A 15,224-nucleotide genomic window follows, 5' to 3' on the forward strand; every position below is an offset into this window, starting at 1 on the left:
TTGTTGTTGTTGGTAGTGGTGGTGATGGTGGTGGTGGTGGTAGTAGTGGTGGGGATGGGGTCTTACTTTGTCACTCAGGCTGAAGTGCAGTATTATGATCTCCGCTCACCGCAGCTTCAACATCTGGGTCCAAGCAATCCTCCTGCCTCAGCCCCCACAAACAGCTGAGACTACAAGCATGCACCACCACCTTGCCTGAGTTTTTTTTTTTTTTTTTTTTTTTTTTTTTTTTTTTTTTTTTTTTTTTTTTTTTGTAGAGATGTGGTTTTGCCATGTTGCCCAGGCTGGTCTGGAATTCCTCAGCTCAAGTGACCCATCTGCTTAAGCCTCACAAAGTGCTGGAATTTTAGGCATGAGCCACCACGCCCAGCCCAGTCTCCATCTTCTATTCCTTTACCGCTTGCCTCCCATCCTTCTCATCCTGCCGAGGCTCAATTTTAGTATTTGACTACAGTTAATTTAGCAATTTTCATTTCTGGTGTCAAATCATTCTCAATAATATCAAATCACACAAGTTATATGATCATAAATAACCATACCATGAGTACAAGCTCTATGAGAGCAGCTTCATGTCCTCGGATGCTTGGGTATGGTTTCTGAGCCACCATGCATAGAGCAGACATCAAAGAGCTGAAGACCCAGTAGCTTTCAGCTCTGTATGAGGAAGGCCATTCTCCCAATGGGTATCTGAGCCTGATAGGCTACATCTAATTTTTATCACACACAGGAAATGAAACACAGGAAGATAAAAATTTTAAATAAAGCTTTAGATTAATATCAAGATGTTAAAGATGTACTTCAGGATAGTAATGGTAATTTTTTTAAAATATGAAGTTCATTCCTTAAGAAAAAATAGAGATTACCCAATTTCTTTCCCATTAGGGCAACAGAAATTCAAATTAAGGTTTCAACTTAGAATGGGTAAGAGTTAATTATTTAGAGTATAGCAAGATGATTGTTAAATTATAATGTGGTCTTCCTTAGTATTCTAAAGCCTGAGCTTTTGCCCTACTTTTTGATGGGTAAAAATAGTTGGTATCTGATATTACTCTATGAGAGGCAATATAGCTGATGTGTTAAGTACATAGAGTCAGAAGGCCTGGGCTGCCTGGGTTCAAATCCTAGCTGCGCCTCTTCCTTCTTACTGGGTGACCTTGGATAAGTTATTTACTACATGCATGCCTCAGTGGACTGATCTCTAAAATGGGGATAGATAATAACCCCACACATTTGACAGACTTATTAGGAGGATTAAAATGCAAATAGGCAATCAAGTTCCTAGCACAAACAGCACAAAATAAGTACTCAATAAATATTTATTATTTTTAGATAGATAAAGGATCATACTTTTAAGCCTTGTTAAGAAATAGCCAATGTTTTCCCTGTAACAACAATTGTTGAGGGAGTTTAGATTCAGGCATTGCCTTTCCAAACTCATAACACTTTCACTTAAGAAGGCTATTATGAGAAATAAATGAGATAAAATATGAAGTACTTGGCACAGAGCCTGCACCAAGTAAGTGCTCAGTAGCTATTCTTATAGGGCCGGGTGGACACAGAACTAAGTATTTTCTCAGAACTGCTCCCTAAATCTATACCAAATTATTCTATTAGTATCAATGGGAGAGTTACTTTTTAGATCTTAACATATAATTTAGATGACAAGAGCAGGCACATTAAAACCAAAGTAGCTCATGAAAATTTTCTTATAATCAGGCGATTCCCTAAACTAGCTTTTAAGAACATCATGAGTCAGGTGACTCTTCACTGGCTTTGGGCTGGCTGCTAGAAAGCTGTGTATCAAATAAGTTGCCAGCCTCGACAAACGCCTTGAGACGCACATCCTTTACATCATCTCCATTCTTGGCTCAACTTTTGCTCTCATCTCCCCTTTCTGCCGTCTTGTTTGTTTCACTTAAATTTCATTTTAACTCATCTGTGAGGTACCTTGGATTATTTTCTGGAACATGGTGGGTTGTAAACAAACACATAAACTTGGGAAATGACTTTCAAAATTATATACTGTGCTCCTGACTTAGTTTTCAAATTTGCCGTGTGAAGTGCACCTTGATTTAAAATTTAAGCTACAAGCAGCTGTCTTTGGATAATGCCAATTTACTTTTGGCCCGCACATCCCTATTTCAAGTCATTTTCTAATAAATTACTTCAATGTATTTTCTGCTTTGGAGAAACAAGTGGCATGGTGACAGAAACAAGTGCGAACTCTACTCACATAAGTGAGTAGTTACCAACAAATTAACCCATGTTCTCTAAGCACCTGCTGCATGCTGGGTGTCGCCTCCACTTTGGTTAGCAAACCAAATTCCCTCAATATCATGTTTGGTTTGGGGCTCTGGGCTGATTAACATTCATAATAATCAAAGCATAATGATAAAGAATCAAACCTAGGATTGAAAACTGCATAGATTCAATAATGTCTGAAGTTCAGCAAAAATGGCAAATAAAGAGACAAAGTAACTAAGACTTCTCTGTGTGCAAGTTGGAAACTGAAGGAGAGAGACCAGTTATTCACACACCGTGCCATGTATGCACTCAATGTCCTAGACTTATGTTCTTAAAGGTTCTAACCTTGGCCTACTCTGTCTTTCTGAATTCTGATTTCTTGGCCATTTGCATCCACTTTCATGAACGATGATTGCGAAATCCTTATTTTTAATCTTGCCTTGTTTCCCAAGATTCAGAATTAGACATCCAACTACCTCTTAGATATACCTGAATGTCCCACAGGCATTTTAGTCTTGTCCTAAACCAAACCTCATCTAATTCTCCTTTATCCTAGCAATGATTTTTCCCCCATAGCCAATCACCTTTTCATATGTTACATAAAGAACTCATTTGTTATGTTGAATCTCTTCATCACCCCTCACTAGAATGTAAGCTCTACCAGGACAGGGATCTCTGTCCAAAATGTCTCCACTCATGCTTCGAATGGTACCTGGCATTTAGTAGGTATTGAGTAAATGTTTACTGAGTGAATGAATCTTTCATCTCTCGCTCAAAGCTGCCCCCACTCCAGCATTCCTAGGCTCAGTGAATGGCGTCAGCAGCCATGCCTGGGGAGTCATCCTCGATCTTTGCTTCTTCACTTCCAACACAGAGCTGCCCATGTTACTTTCCAGAAGGTCTTATTATCTGCCTGTCCTCGCAATCCCTGACAGCACTGGCCTAGGTCCATCCCAGGTCATTTCTAGCTCAAGTGATGAAAACAGCCACCATTTCAATAAGTATACCTCACAACAGCCAGATCTTGGATGCAAGACTGAGCTTACCACTCTGCTGCATGAAAACATTCAGAGGTTCTGTTTTGCTGAAGGATGAATTCAGGTTCTTCCTTGGAGGCCAGGACTTGGTCCCAGTCTGCTCATTTAACCTCACTTCCTATCACTTCACATCTGAAAGTTTACACAGTGGTAACACAAAACTGTTTCTGGTGCCCTGAGCAACAACAGCCTGTTCTTATGCCCCTGAACAAGGTCAAGTCTAATCTCTCAAGATTCAGCGTGGGGGTCAATTCTTGGAGAAACCTTCCCTAACCTTTCAGGGTAGACTAAATGTCATGGCTCTATGGGTTCCCATAGCAATGAACTAAAGGGATATCAGAAATCTGTGCAAACAGTTGCCATTAGCACTAAAGCCTTATGCTTATGGAAGGAGGAAAGCAGTGTTCATTATAATCTTAGATATAACCTAATGGATAGGTACTTATTTAGGCTCTTGCAGTAAATAATTAGAGTCAGGTTACCTGGTTCCTAAATTCTGAAAAAGGAGAAAAGCAAAAAATCTTTAAGGTGCTTCATGAGAAAATAGTAGGCAGACAATCCTTGATTTCCTATATCAGACACAGCAAATATTGTACTTGTAACAATGGGCTCAGATGCTCATGAGCTTCCTGTACGTGGTTCATGGAAACACCAGAGGCTGTATATCATTAACTGAAAACATCTAATAAATATACATTAAATTATTCCCCTGCTTTATCAGTTAGCTGTACATTGCCAGCTATTAGGAGATAGCTATATTTGAGTTATTATGTAATATTAATAACATTCTGATTTGTCTTGTGTGCACTACAATGAAGTTTTCTGTTTTGTGGCACAAATGCTCACTGCCCCCCAAACACACACCTCCCACCTGCTGGCACCCTCACTTGCTCTTCCCTCTTGCTCATGAGTGTGTGCACACGCAGCACTGACAGGGATAACATGGTTTATGACACAGTGAAACACACTGCTCTGGAACTGTTCAGTTTACTCATTAATTTTAGAGAAGCAAAGAAAATTAACGATTCATCAACCATTACATTTCCTTAGAAATATTTTCTCCCACAGAATACACAGTCAATAAATTTAAAGATCTTTAAAATGTACGCTGTGAATTGAACTACAAGGGAAAAAAATGAGGTACTTGTTCACAGGCTTGGCTGTCTTAAAATATCGCCTATTTGAAAAACCTCAAGATTAACTTGTAATTGTATCTTTCAAAGCCATTTAGTTTCAAGAAATAGACATCAGTCTCTTCCTTCAAGGGAAATGTCTGAGTGTGGAAACTGACATCATACAATCTGGCTGACCTTACCAAAACATGGACTCTCAGGTCTGCTTAAAAAATTTAAATCCAGTTGACTTTACATAATAATGAACTCTCTTCCTCTTCTACAGCCATATAACTATTTAGTGATTTGTAGTAGCTGTGTCTTCCAGACACTGCGTAGATACTCAGTATTCAAAAAGGAAATTAGGTTATAAAATAGCGTGCTGAATACAGTCAACTCTGTTCACTGAGGAATCACAAACTAAAAAACACAGATGAGATGGAACTAATGACAATTTACAGTTGGAAAGAAAGTGAGAAAGGAAAAACTCAGACAAATGAGAAATTACAGATTAGAAGTCAAAAGGCCTACACAAATTCTTGGGCTAGTTCCATTGATAATTTACTGGTTTGGGCGGAAGTCATTCAACCTTGACTGCTCTTACGTCACATGGGTACATTCAAACATTTATTTCGTGGCTACTAAATATCCACAGCCTTGCTAGATTGTGGAGATAAGACTGCCTTCCCTAAAAACTGCTAACAGAAGAGGTAAAGCCTGGTTGATGGCTCTCAATATTTTCCCAACTGTGGGACTCCCAATGGTGAGACTGCCACAGAGGCTTGTTATAGGAGTAAATCTCAACAGTTCAGTCCATACTGGAAGAGCACCTCTAAGAAATTTCCACAGACCCCCATTCCCCACACACACAGCCTTTGAGAACTGCTGGTTTAGAAGGATCTTGCCACTTCAAAGGCAGCTCTCAGGACAAAATATATTACAGGAAGAATGAAGATGTAATAAAGGAAAATGAAGGGCTGAAAAATGAAGACCTAACAATGCCATGTGATTGTATCATTTACATCATCTCTCTACACAGACATTACCAGAAACTTTAGCATTTGTTCGTAGAGGTTAGTAATAATATTTTGGTGCTACTTTATAATTTCTAAAACCTGTACAAACACCATGTTTTCAGGTAATTTTTCATGGCAATGTTCGGGTAGGGCGACACTATTTCTCCATTTATAGGCAAAGAAACTGAGGCCCAGAGAAGTTAAATAACTTGTCTTAATCTTATGCCTAGTGAGTGACATCAAAAATTAAAACTAAGTTTCTCGCCCTTAAAGCCAGTCTAGCTTCCACCACAAGGGAGAACCCTTTTTAAAGTTTTTTGTTGTTGTGTTTTTTTTTTTTTTTTAATAGAAAGGTTCTGAAACCTTCAAGGCAAATAAGTGATTCAAATTTAAAAATAAACCTATAAACTCATTTGTAAGGTATGATAATATGGCTATTAACTGACACTATTGGCAAATAAGGTACTTTGGAAGAGAGTTCTAAGTGTTTTTATATTAAATGTTTAAGAAGAAAAAAATAAGCTCACACATACGTCCCATTAAACAGAGCTACACACACAAATTTATACTTTAAAAACATAATTTACAGTCCGCATACACAGTCACTGCTATGCTATTATAGTAAGCTTTGGGGTGATGCACTCTAGAGCATAAAGCCTTGAGGGCCTCAACTCAAAACTCAGGCGGGTGTGCTTTTCCTCTTGTCTGTTCTCTAGGGATTATCTTCATGTTCTATGCCTGGTGCCATTATTTCCTTTCCGTTTTAAATGACTTCCCTCATCTCAGCTCCCTCTACCCACCTTGCCCAGAATTCTCTGCTTCTGTAATCTAAGGAGGTGCTTAGGGACACTAGAAACAAACTTGGTAAGTATTTAAATATACAAAGATACATCCACACATATGTATATGTATATACATACAGAGTCACATATATACACACAGACTAAGAGTACTGAACTGTGCCTTCTTAGTGCATAGATCACTTTCTTTGTTAGAGTCAAGGAGGCATGAATAGACTAACATATAGGGTATAATTTTCATACACTCAGGAACTGATGTGGCAAAATAACAAGACTATATTATGAGATTTAGAATCCAGACTTTAGGTTGGGTATAGGTTTGGAGTCCTACAACTTGAGTAAGCGTCTAACTTTGGCCTAATGTTTAGGACTAAACTGGGTGACTAAGTCTGATTCAAAATGTCTTCATCTAGAAAAGGAAAATAACACCTATATACCATGATTTTGTGAAACGTGTGTTGTAAATTTTATAAAGTTTTATAAAAATAATCTCATTGTTAATTCAAAAATATTTTCTATAAAGATAGCCATATTTTTCACATATTTATCCTCTCTCACACACACGGGATAAAAGAGTAAATAAACACAAAATACAAAAACACAAAAACAAATAGGTCTTCACTCTCATGAAGTTTAGATTTTAAATTTACAGCACTGTTTCATGCAGATGAATGATTAAAGTCTAATTCCCAAATCAATACAAAATAAACTATATTAATACAAGCCTTAAAAAGCATTTACCAAGTTTCATTACCCATGGATCAATCAGCTTTCCAATGAAGGAAAAAGCTGTGCCTGCATTTAGGTTTTTGTGTATGTATTTATAACTGAGCTCTAAAAACAATTCCCTATGTACTTCCACAGAAACTACTTAAAACAAGAAAAAGCAAGTAAGAACTTCTAGAAAACCTTGTGCTTCAGAAGTAGAGAAGGGTCAGATTCTACAAATAACCAAAATATAGGTTCTGACATGAAGTTGGATCCATAGGTAGGGCCAGCTGGCCAGCAGGGACTCCCACTGCCCGCTCCAAAATGCCCTTCTCCACGTCACTTTATTTTGACATACCACTTACTTGTTTACTAATTAAGTGAACCAGAAAGGGGGATTCTTATATTGGAAAGTACAAAGTGGCCTTAGGAAGGTGCCGGATGTAAACTTCAACTATTTATCTTCTACTGAGCCAATCATATAATTAAGGAAAGGGAGAAGGAGGCAGGGGAAGCCTTATAAAAGCAAACTGACTTCAGTACTGTACAAATTTATTTTTCCTACTTTCTGAAAAATTGGCCTTCTGGTAACAGAACCCACATTTTCCTAAGGGAAACGTCCTTCCCCATTCTTGGTCTAGATGGTTCAGGTCGTCTGACTCCAGCCAGAGTCAGCCTATCTGATCACTGCCTTTTCCAGCCACAGGGACTGGAGCAGAGGTGGGCACGTGAGCCAAGTTCAATCTGAGGAGATTCCACTGGGAGCTTTTACAGGAACAGAAAACCTCTTTTTAATGGAGGTCTGGTAGCTGTCTCAGCACCATGAGAGAATGCGCATGAGAACAGGGCCAGAACAAAACCAAGAGTGAGTGGGACTGAGTTCTAATGACCTGGCTTAAGACCATGGTTTGCCTGAAGCCAAGCCTACACTAGGACTTTCCAGCATATGGGCCAATGAATTTCCTCTGGTGCTTAAGCCAGTTTGCTGAATTCTCTATCACCTGTAACCACAAGCTCATAATCCTGAGAAAGAATTACTGAGTTCCTTCTACCAATTCAATGGTAGGTTTGAGGACTACCAAATAATTAATAGTGTAAATAATGTAAAAATCATGTAATATCAATTAAGGCAAAATCAATCTCAAAAGAAAGAATAATTACTTGGTTAAATTTTTCATTCCACAGTTAGAGATATGATCTTGTGGTCTCTGGCAAAACAGAGCGAAAACATTCAAGTCACTTATGTTTAAGCCTCTGAAGCACCAAATCATCTCTAAGCAAACTTGGCTGAGAAATAAACCTTAGGGAGACGTCATGTGGAGCTCCTTAGTGAATATAATTGTCCATTACACAATGAAACTTTTACTAATAGCAAAAATTCTACACTTTCACCAGACACAGTTTTCAACATCAATGAAACCACCTGCTCCAAGTCTGATGGTAAATAACTCCTTGTAAGTCAGGATGGGGAGAGGTAAAAATAAAGACAATTTCTCCTTCAGAAGTACAATTTTGGGGCAGAAGCAAAAGCTAGCCTAACTATGCATAGTGAATCTCAGGCAGGTATTTCATTTAATATGCTCATTTGGAAACTTTCAGGAAAAATAAAGGCAGGACTCACACAGGGACCTGGAGCTTGAACCAGCTGGTAAATGAAATTATTCTCTATGGAACACAACTTAAATCACAGACTTGATTCTGATATTAATGTTTTAATTTGCCACAAACACATATTTATGCAGAAACCCAGAAAAGGCAGAAATCACATATTCTGTGTGTGCCTAGTAAAACTGCTACTCCAGATCACACAAATTAAATTTACGATGACACGGAATTATTGTTCTGAGTCTCACTGAAAAACAAAATGTGACAAACAACCAAAAAAAAAAAAAAAAAAAAAAAAAAAAAAAAAAGCAACCTCTTTGGTGATCCTTGCTCAGAATTTCAAATTTTGCTCATTAAATATTGCTCATTGGAAAATCTCCAGGTGGTTTTTATATAAAGAACTATTACTATTTATCACTGACAGATTACATCAAAAGCCTTTTTGAAGAATTTCCAATAATGCTATAGCATTAGCTGTGCAAGTAAACTACATACTAGGAAAAAAATATGTAAAAGGAACACCCACATGAACATTTACCTTCCACTGCTCTTTTGAAGAAAACTTTGCAGCTGCCACAGGTGACTACCCCATAATGACATCCTGAAGCCTCATCCCCACACACCAAACATATTTTTGAAGGTCTTGAAGATCCAGTAGAAACACTTCGTAAAGTAGAGCTGGGGAAAGAAATTGAGATTTAAATAACTACGCTGTAATGGCACATGTAACATGCTGCACAGCTTAGCTCAAATTTTGTCAATAATCATGGTTTCTTACATGAATTCAGTATATAATGGTCACATACTACGTGACTTAGCAAAATAAAGGTAAAACTCAAGGGGTGGAGCAATGCTATCAAGACTATTGTATGGCAAAGCCTCTTCTCAGTACTGATAAGTAAGAAATAATCAAATGTAAACCTCTTTCCTTCTTTTCCTATTTTTGGAGAGGTTTACCAAAAAACTACATTCTTTGCACTTTAAGTGGGCAGTGCAAAGAATCTTGAACTAAGTCATCAGGAACATATTTGCTGTCCTTTTGTTTCTGCATCAAAGAGCTATTATAATACTACTCCACACTCTTTACTCAGACTAACTTTACATATCTCAATTATGCCAAAAATTTTTTTAAACCTCCTCTTTCCAAAATAATCCACTAATTAAAAAAGTGTATCTTGTCTCAGCTGACAGCAATTTTATCTCTCTAAGCTCCTGCATTTTTTCATGTTATCTTACATAGGTGGGTTCTAATTACTTCATTTTGCTTACTAATTTGAAGGGACACAGTCAATAATAAAACAAAAAGAAAAATATGGTAAATATCTCAAGTATCTTTCACGGCAAGAGCTCTCTGGAAAACAGTTTTTAGGGACAAATGTAACCCTTTAGGCGACAATCTGTTTGAATTTTTGTTAAGGGGAATCTTCTCAAGATATATTGATATGTTACATAGTACTGTGTTAGTTGATGACACTCTCTAAACAAAATATTTTAACTTCTGATAAGGAATTATAGTCCAGTGGCAGTTTAGATATGTACCAAGCAGGCAAACAAGTTGATTTTTCAATTTGCAGTCCACATATACTTTTTGAATATTTACCTGCAGGTCCTGTGCAAGATACCAAGGGAAAAAATACAGAAATCCAGTCTCTGCCCTCAAAGTTGGTGGGGGCATAAACTATTATGAAGATCTAGTAGCAATACTTCATAAAGCAGAACCAGGGAAAGTGCTATGGTGCAGGGTAACAGGGGGTGGCACACTGAATAAAGGAATTACAAAACACTTCCCCAAATGTCACAGCTAGCCTAAGTTTTGAAGCTTGACTAGGTGAGAGCCAGAGTAAGAAAGGGAGCAGAGGTGGCCAGGCACGGTGGCTCATGCCTGTAATCCCAGCACTTTGGGAGGCCAAGATGGGCAGATTACCTGAGGTCAGGAGTTTGAGACCAGCCATGACCAACATGGAGATACCCCGTCTCTACTAAGAATACACAATTAGCTGGGCGTGAACCAAGTCATCAGGAACATATTTGCTGTCTTTTGTTTTTGCATCAAAGAGCTATTATAATACTATTCAACACTCTTCACTCAGACTCACTTTATATATCTCAATTATGCCAAAAAATTTTTGGCATAATTTTAGTGCATGCCTGTAATCCCAGCTACTTGGGAAGCTGAGGTGGGAGAAATCTCTTGAACCTGGGAGGCAGAGGCTGTGGTAAGCCAAGATTGCACCACTGAACTCTAGCCTGGACAACAAGAGCGAAATTGTCTCAAAAAGAAAAAAGAGAGAGAGAGAGAGAACATAGGCAACAGAATGTGCAGTGGCTCAGAGAAATGGGAGCTGGATGGACTCAGAACACTTTGGCTAGAGTTGCTGTATGTCACCTCTATCACCTTGCTGTCAAAGCTTTTGCCTCCATGCCAAACAGCAGAAACATAGAAAAATGACAATAAAAAGGCTAAAATGGTTATGTTACAGGATGCTTTCTCTATTTTTCAAGTCTGCTGAAGTGTGATAATATTGTGTTAATATTTGTTTAAAGTATTTCGAACTATACTCTCACCAAAAACAGATGTAAGAACAAGCTACGCTGCTTGGAGCATGACTGCCTTTCTAGAAAATGACTTCTTAAATCAAGGACTGAAATAACGTTCTCCAAAGTTGTTTCTCCCTCTGAGAAGAGTGCTCTTTATTATTTTTATTGGTATCCTTTGACTTCTTTATGGCATTCAAAACATTCCATTTCAGCACCAGTAACTTCTTCAACATATTAGCCAGTAAAACTCAATCCATACCCTGTCTGACGTGTCTTACACTTCACACGAAAATGCCACGGCTTTGTAAATATTTAGGCTATAACTTAAAATCATGAAAACGTAACTGCTTTTTCACAACTACAAGCATACATGGGATTTTTATTTCACATTTCTGTTTGCCTTGGTCCCAGTACTATTTTATTGGGATCTTAGCTTCAGCCTCTGGAACTCTTCTACTTTTCTATCCCAACTTACTTCCTTGGTGATCTCATCTAGTCTTTTGGCTTTCAGTATCACCAATATGCTGGCAACTTCCAAGTGTTCATCTCTAGCCCACACCCCTCCCTGGAATTTCAGACCCATTTATTCAACTGCCCACTCGGCATCTGCACTTGGGTGTCTAACATGCACCTCAACCTTAACGTGGGCAAAACTTTGCTGACCTTTCCCTGCCTCCCAAGCTGTTCATTTCACAGATATCCTTTTCTCGTTAGTGGTAACAACTAGGGGTGGAATTGTGTCCCCCCAAAATTCATGTGTTGAAGTCCTAGCCCTTAGTACCTTGTAATGTGACCTTATTTGGGGTTAGGGTTGTCACAGATGTAATTAGTTAAGATGAGGTCATAGTGGAATAGAGTAAATTTGTGAGCCGGGCGTGGTGGCACATGCCTGTAATCCCAGCACTTTGGGAGGCTGAGGCAGGCGGATCACTTGAGGCCAGGAGTTCGAGACCAGCCTGGCCAACATGGTGAAACCCCATCTCTAAGAAAAAAACAAAACAAAAACAAACAAACAAACAAAAAACCCCAATAAATTTGTTTAATTACAAATTAAAGCAAAACATAAATTCTTTTTCCCTGTGTTCACTACCAACTTTCACTGACAAAACAGTGAATCTGCCTCTGTGTGCATTTTGGGGGTCTCTGCTTCTTTGGTTTCTCTGGCACTGTACTGAGCTCCTTTCTAATCCTAACACCATCTCTTCTATTTTTCAGGTTCTTTCTCATCTTTTTAATCACTAACTTCGGAGCTCTACCTTTGGCCATCTTTTTTTCTTATTTCTATACTCTATCCCTTAATGATCTCATCCACAAACCCAGCTTCAAACAGCTCGCTTGCTGAATGACTTTCTAAATCTTTACAGTCAGCTCCAACCTCTCCTCAGTTCTCCAATTTCAAATCTGCCTTATTAGCTTCTTAAACATACAACGATCAAAACGCTATTTACTTTCTTTTTCCAGATTTTGATGTTGTGAAAGAGTACTGCCATCTGCTAGTTATCCAGGTTCAAACCCTGTACTCTTCCCTCAAGTATCCAATCTAATCAGTTACCACCACATCCTGCTCAGTCCAGCTTTGCAAACTCTCACATCGCTTCTCTGCCCCCACTGTTGGTAGGTAACGCTGGTTCAGGCCCTTGTTACTCCCCAGGGGTTCTTCTATAACTCTAGCTTTCCCTTCCAGTTCATTCTACAGTAACTGCTGACAAATCTGAACATAAAGGTTCTGACTGTGTTACTTCTATGCTTAGAAATCTTCAATCATCCCTTCTGAATGCCGCCATAAATAAAAAACCTTAGCAGGACACTTAAAATCTTTCTCCCTGCTATCAATTTTCTCCTTCAGGGTCTACTCATAATGCCTAACCTTATGCTCAGCACATGCCAACATCGCTATTGACGTGTTTTAGTCAACCACCATTTACACGACCTAGCATTTCCTCTACCTCACTCCCGCTGGAAACCCTGTCCATCTTTAAAGGGCCCTGATGTTATCCCAGCATGAAGTACCACTCTCCCTTCTCCTAACTCCATCTCCTTCAGCAGTTACCACTTTTGCCCTTGTATTAGGGACCTGTGTACTTATCCTAATACCTTAAGGGCAACAATTTTACTGTCTGCATCTCTGTGCTCCCAATGCCATTAGCCCAGTGTTGGTACTATTTATTGAGTGAATGAAATCACACTCCTAATCTCATTACAGTAGAGCATAAATTTACAAAAGGCAATTTTACAGAAGGTAAATTAATGAGGCCAAGGTTATCAGTTCAATTCCCTTATGGTTCATTTAGCTTTGCACAGAGGAAAAAAAGAATCCAGGGACAGACTATTGTCAAAAGCGCAGCCAGCTGTCTTGCAAACATATGCGTCATTAACACAAGAGACAGGCTGCAAAATAGATGGGCTTGGAAAACTCTGGTCTCTGTTGACACACTATAATGTGGTTATCTTTGAAGCTAAAAGATGTTGCATGGTTGGAAAGTTGTATGCATCCAGTTTTAAGAAACACATTTAAATTATACATACCACAAAGAGAGGGAGAGAGAGAGGCAGATATTGAATTCACTTTCTTGTTAGACACTGAATGTCTTTAAAATACAAAGCATGTTTAATGATCTGTATGTCAAAATTCAACTTTAGAGTATAATAAATTTATTAAACATCTATACATAGGATGTAAAGCCCAAACTGAGGGCCAAACATGCAGGGGTCAAAGACAGGAATGGAAGCTCAGTAAGGAGGCCTGGGATCTAGTTCTAGCTCAGCCATTAACTGGTGAAATCTCAGCAAAATCACCTCTCCGCTCTGGGCCATAATTCTCACCAAAAAGAGGTTAAATAGATGATAGCTTAGATCCTTTTCAAGATATCCTTTTAAGATAGAGAGAAGTATAAAAATAAATGGAATACCCTGTCATGATCAAGTTTAATCCAAATTGAGCTGCAATCTTAAATGAGAAACAATGTATTCTGAAACCCAGTAAACATTGTTTGATCTGGATCAAACATAAAAAATGTAAAATATCATTCTTTCTAAATCGGCTAAATATATGACACTTAAAATCTTTTTTACATCAATATAATATCTGTGCTGATTTTGGTTAACATGTCTGAATAAATGTAAGTCTTAGATAGTATTCTACATCCCTCCAAACCATTTTAATATTGAAGAGTTAGAAAAAACTACCCAAACTCATCATTTTGGGGCTTGATAATCAAAAAAACATTATTCACAGAAAGAAGTTTATTATCAGCACAGGTAGTTCAAAGGATTTTATACAAATGTAAAAATATTATAAAGGCAGAAATGAGTGAATATTATATTTCCATTTGTAAAGACAGTATTTCTCTTAAGGAAACACAGGCAAGCTGCAACTATTTTCAGTACTAAATAGACTCCTTCTAATGACTCACTAAAGAGACAGAAAAGATTAATCGAAGGTTTACACTGGTTTTGGTGATGGTTAGGAGGAAATACACTAGCCAATCATCAAAAACACTTAGTGTGCTATGTTTTTCCCCAAAATAATAGATGCTTGGGGAGAAGTAACAAGAAGCTAGGTAAGAAAAAAAAATGATTTTTTACAAATCAAAAAACGCCTGGAGAAATTGGCTCACTGAGAATCTCTAAGGAACCATGTTGGTCTAGGAATTCTCATATGTAAAGCTATCTTTCATGATAGAACAGTAGTGACTGATCCACTTTCAGGGATTAGAAATTCTTCTTAGACTATTTTCATAGTCTTATTTCTTAAACTAACTCAATATGAATTAAACAAACCTATCTTTTATACTATTACTTAATCAGATAAAAGTTTCTACCACCACTACCACCAGCTGGAGTGGTTTTTGTTTTTCTGTGTAATCAATTCAAATATGTATTCACCTATCTTAGGCACAGTGAGAATTTGGAGGACCATATAAACAGCAGGTCAGTAAACATCCTCACATACTGATCTGCACATGGTGGTGTGTTTAAATTATTCATTAATTAGGCCAAGTATTGAAAGCCTACTGTGGGCCCCATGGTTCTAGGCACTCAGAAACACAAGGAGAAAGTCCTTATCCTCATGAAACTTCTATAGTAGTGGAGAACAGAGAAACAATACAGAAGTAAACAACTTCACAGACAGATAAGTACTACAAAGAAAATGAGAGACACTGA

General features: G+C 38.1%; 1 protein-coding gene across 3 annotated transcripts in view; it reads right to left on the minus strand.

Annotated features, from left to right (window-relative positions):
• The window catches only part of NR3C2 (nuclear receptor subfamily 3 group C member 2), a 358,115-nt gene that overhangs the window by 180,390 nt on the left and 162,501 nt on the right, over positions 1–15,224 (minus strand). For 2 of the 3 annotated variants that reach the window (XM_017532742.1, XM_017532733.2), the window contains exon 3: positions 9,049–9,200. In XM_017532742.1, the coding sequence (XP_017388231.1) occupies positions 9,049–9,200 (152 nt within the window). The remainder of the gene's footprint in view (positions 1–9,048; positions 9,201–15,224) is intronic. The other variant, XM_017532746.2, reaches the window with a different exon arrangement.

The sequence above is a fragment of the Cebus imitator genome, unplaced genomic scaffold, assembly GCF_001604975.1.
Source record: "Cebus imitator isolate Cc_AM_T3 unplaced genomic scaffold, Cebus_imitator-1.0 Scaffold4, whole genome shotgun sequence".
Taxonomy (NCBI): domain Eukaryota; kingdom Metazoa; phylum Chordata; class Mammalia; order Primates; family Cebidae; genus Cebus; species Cebus imitator.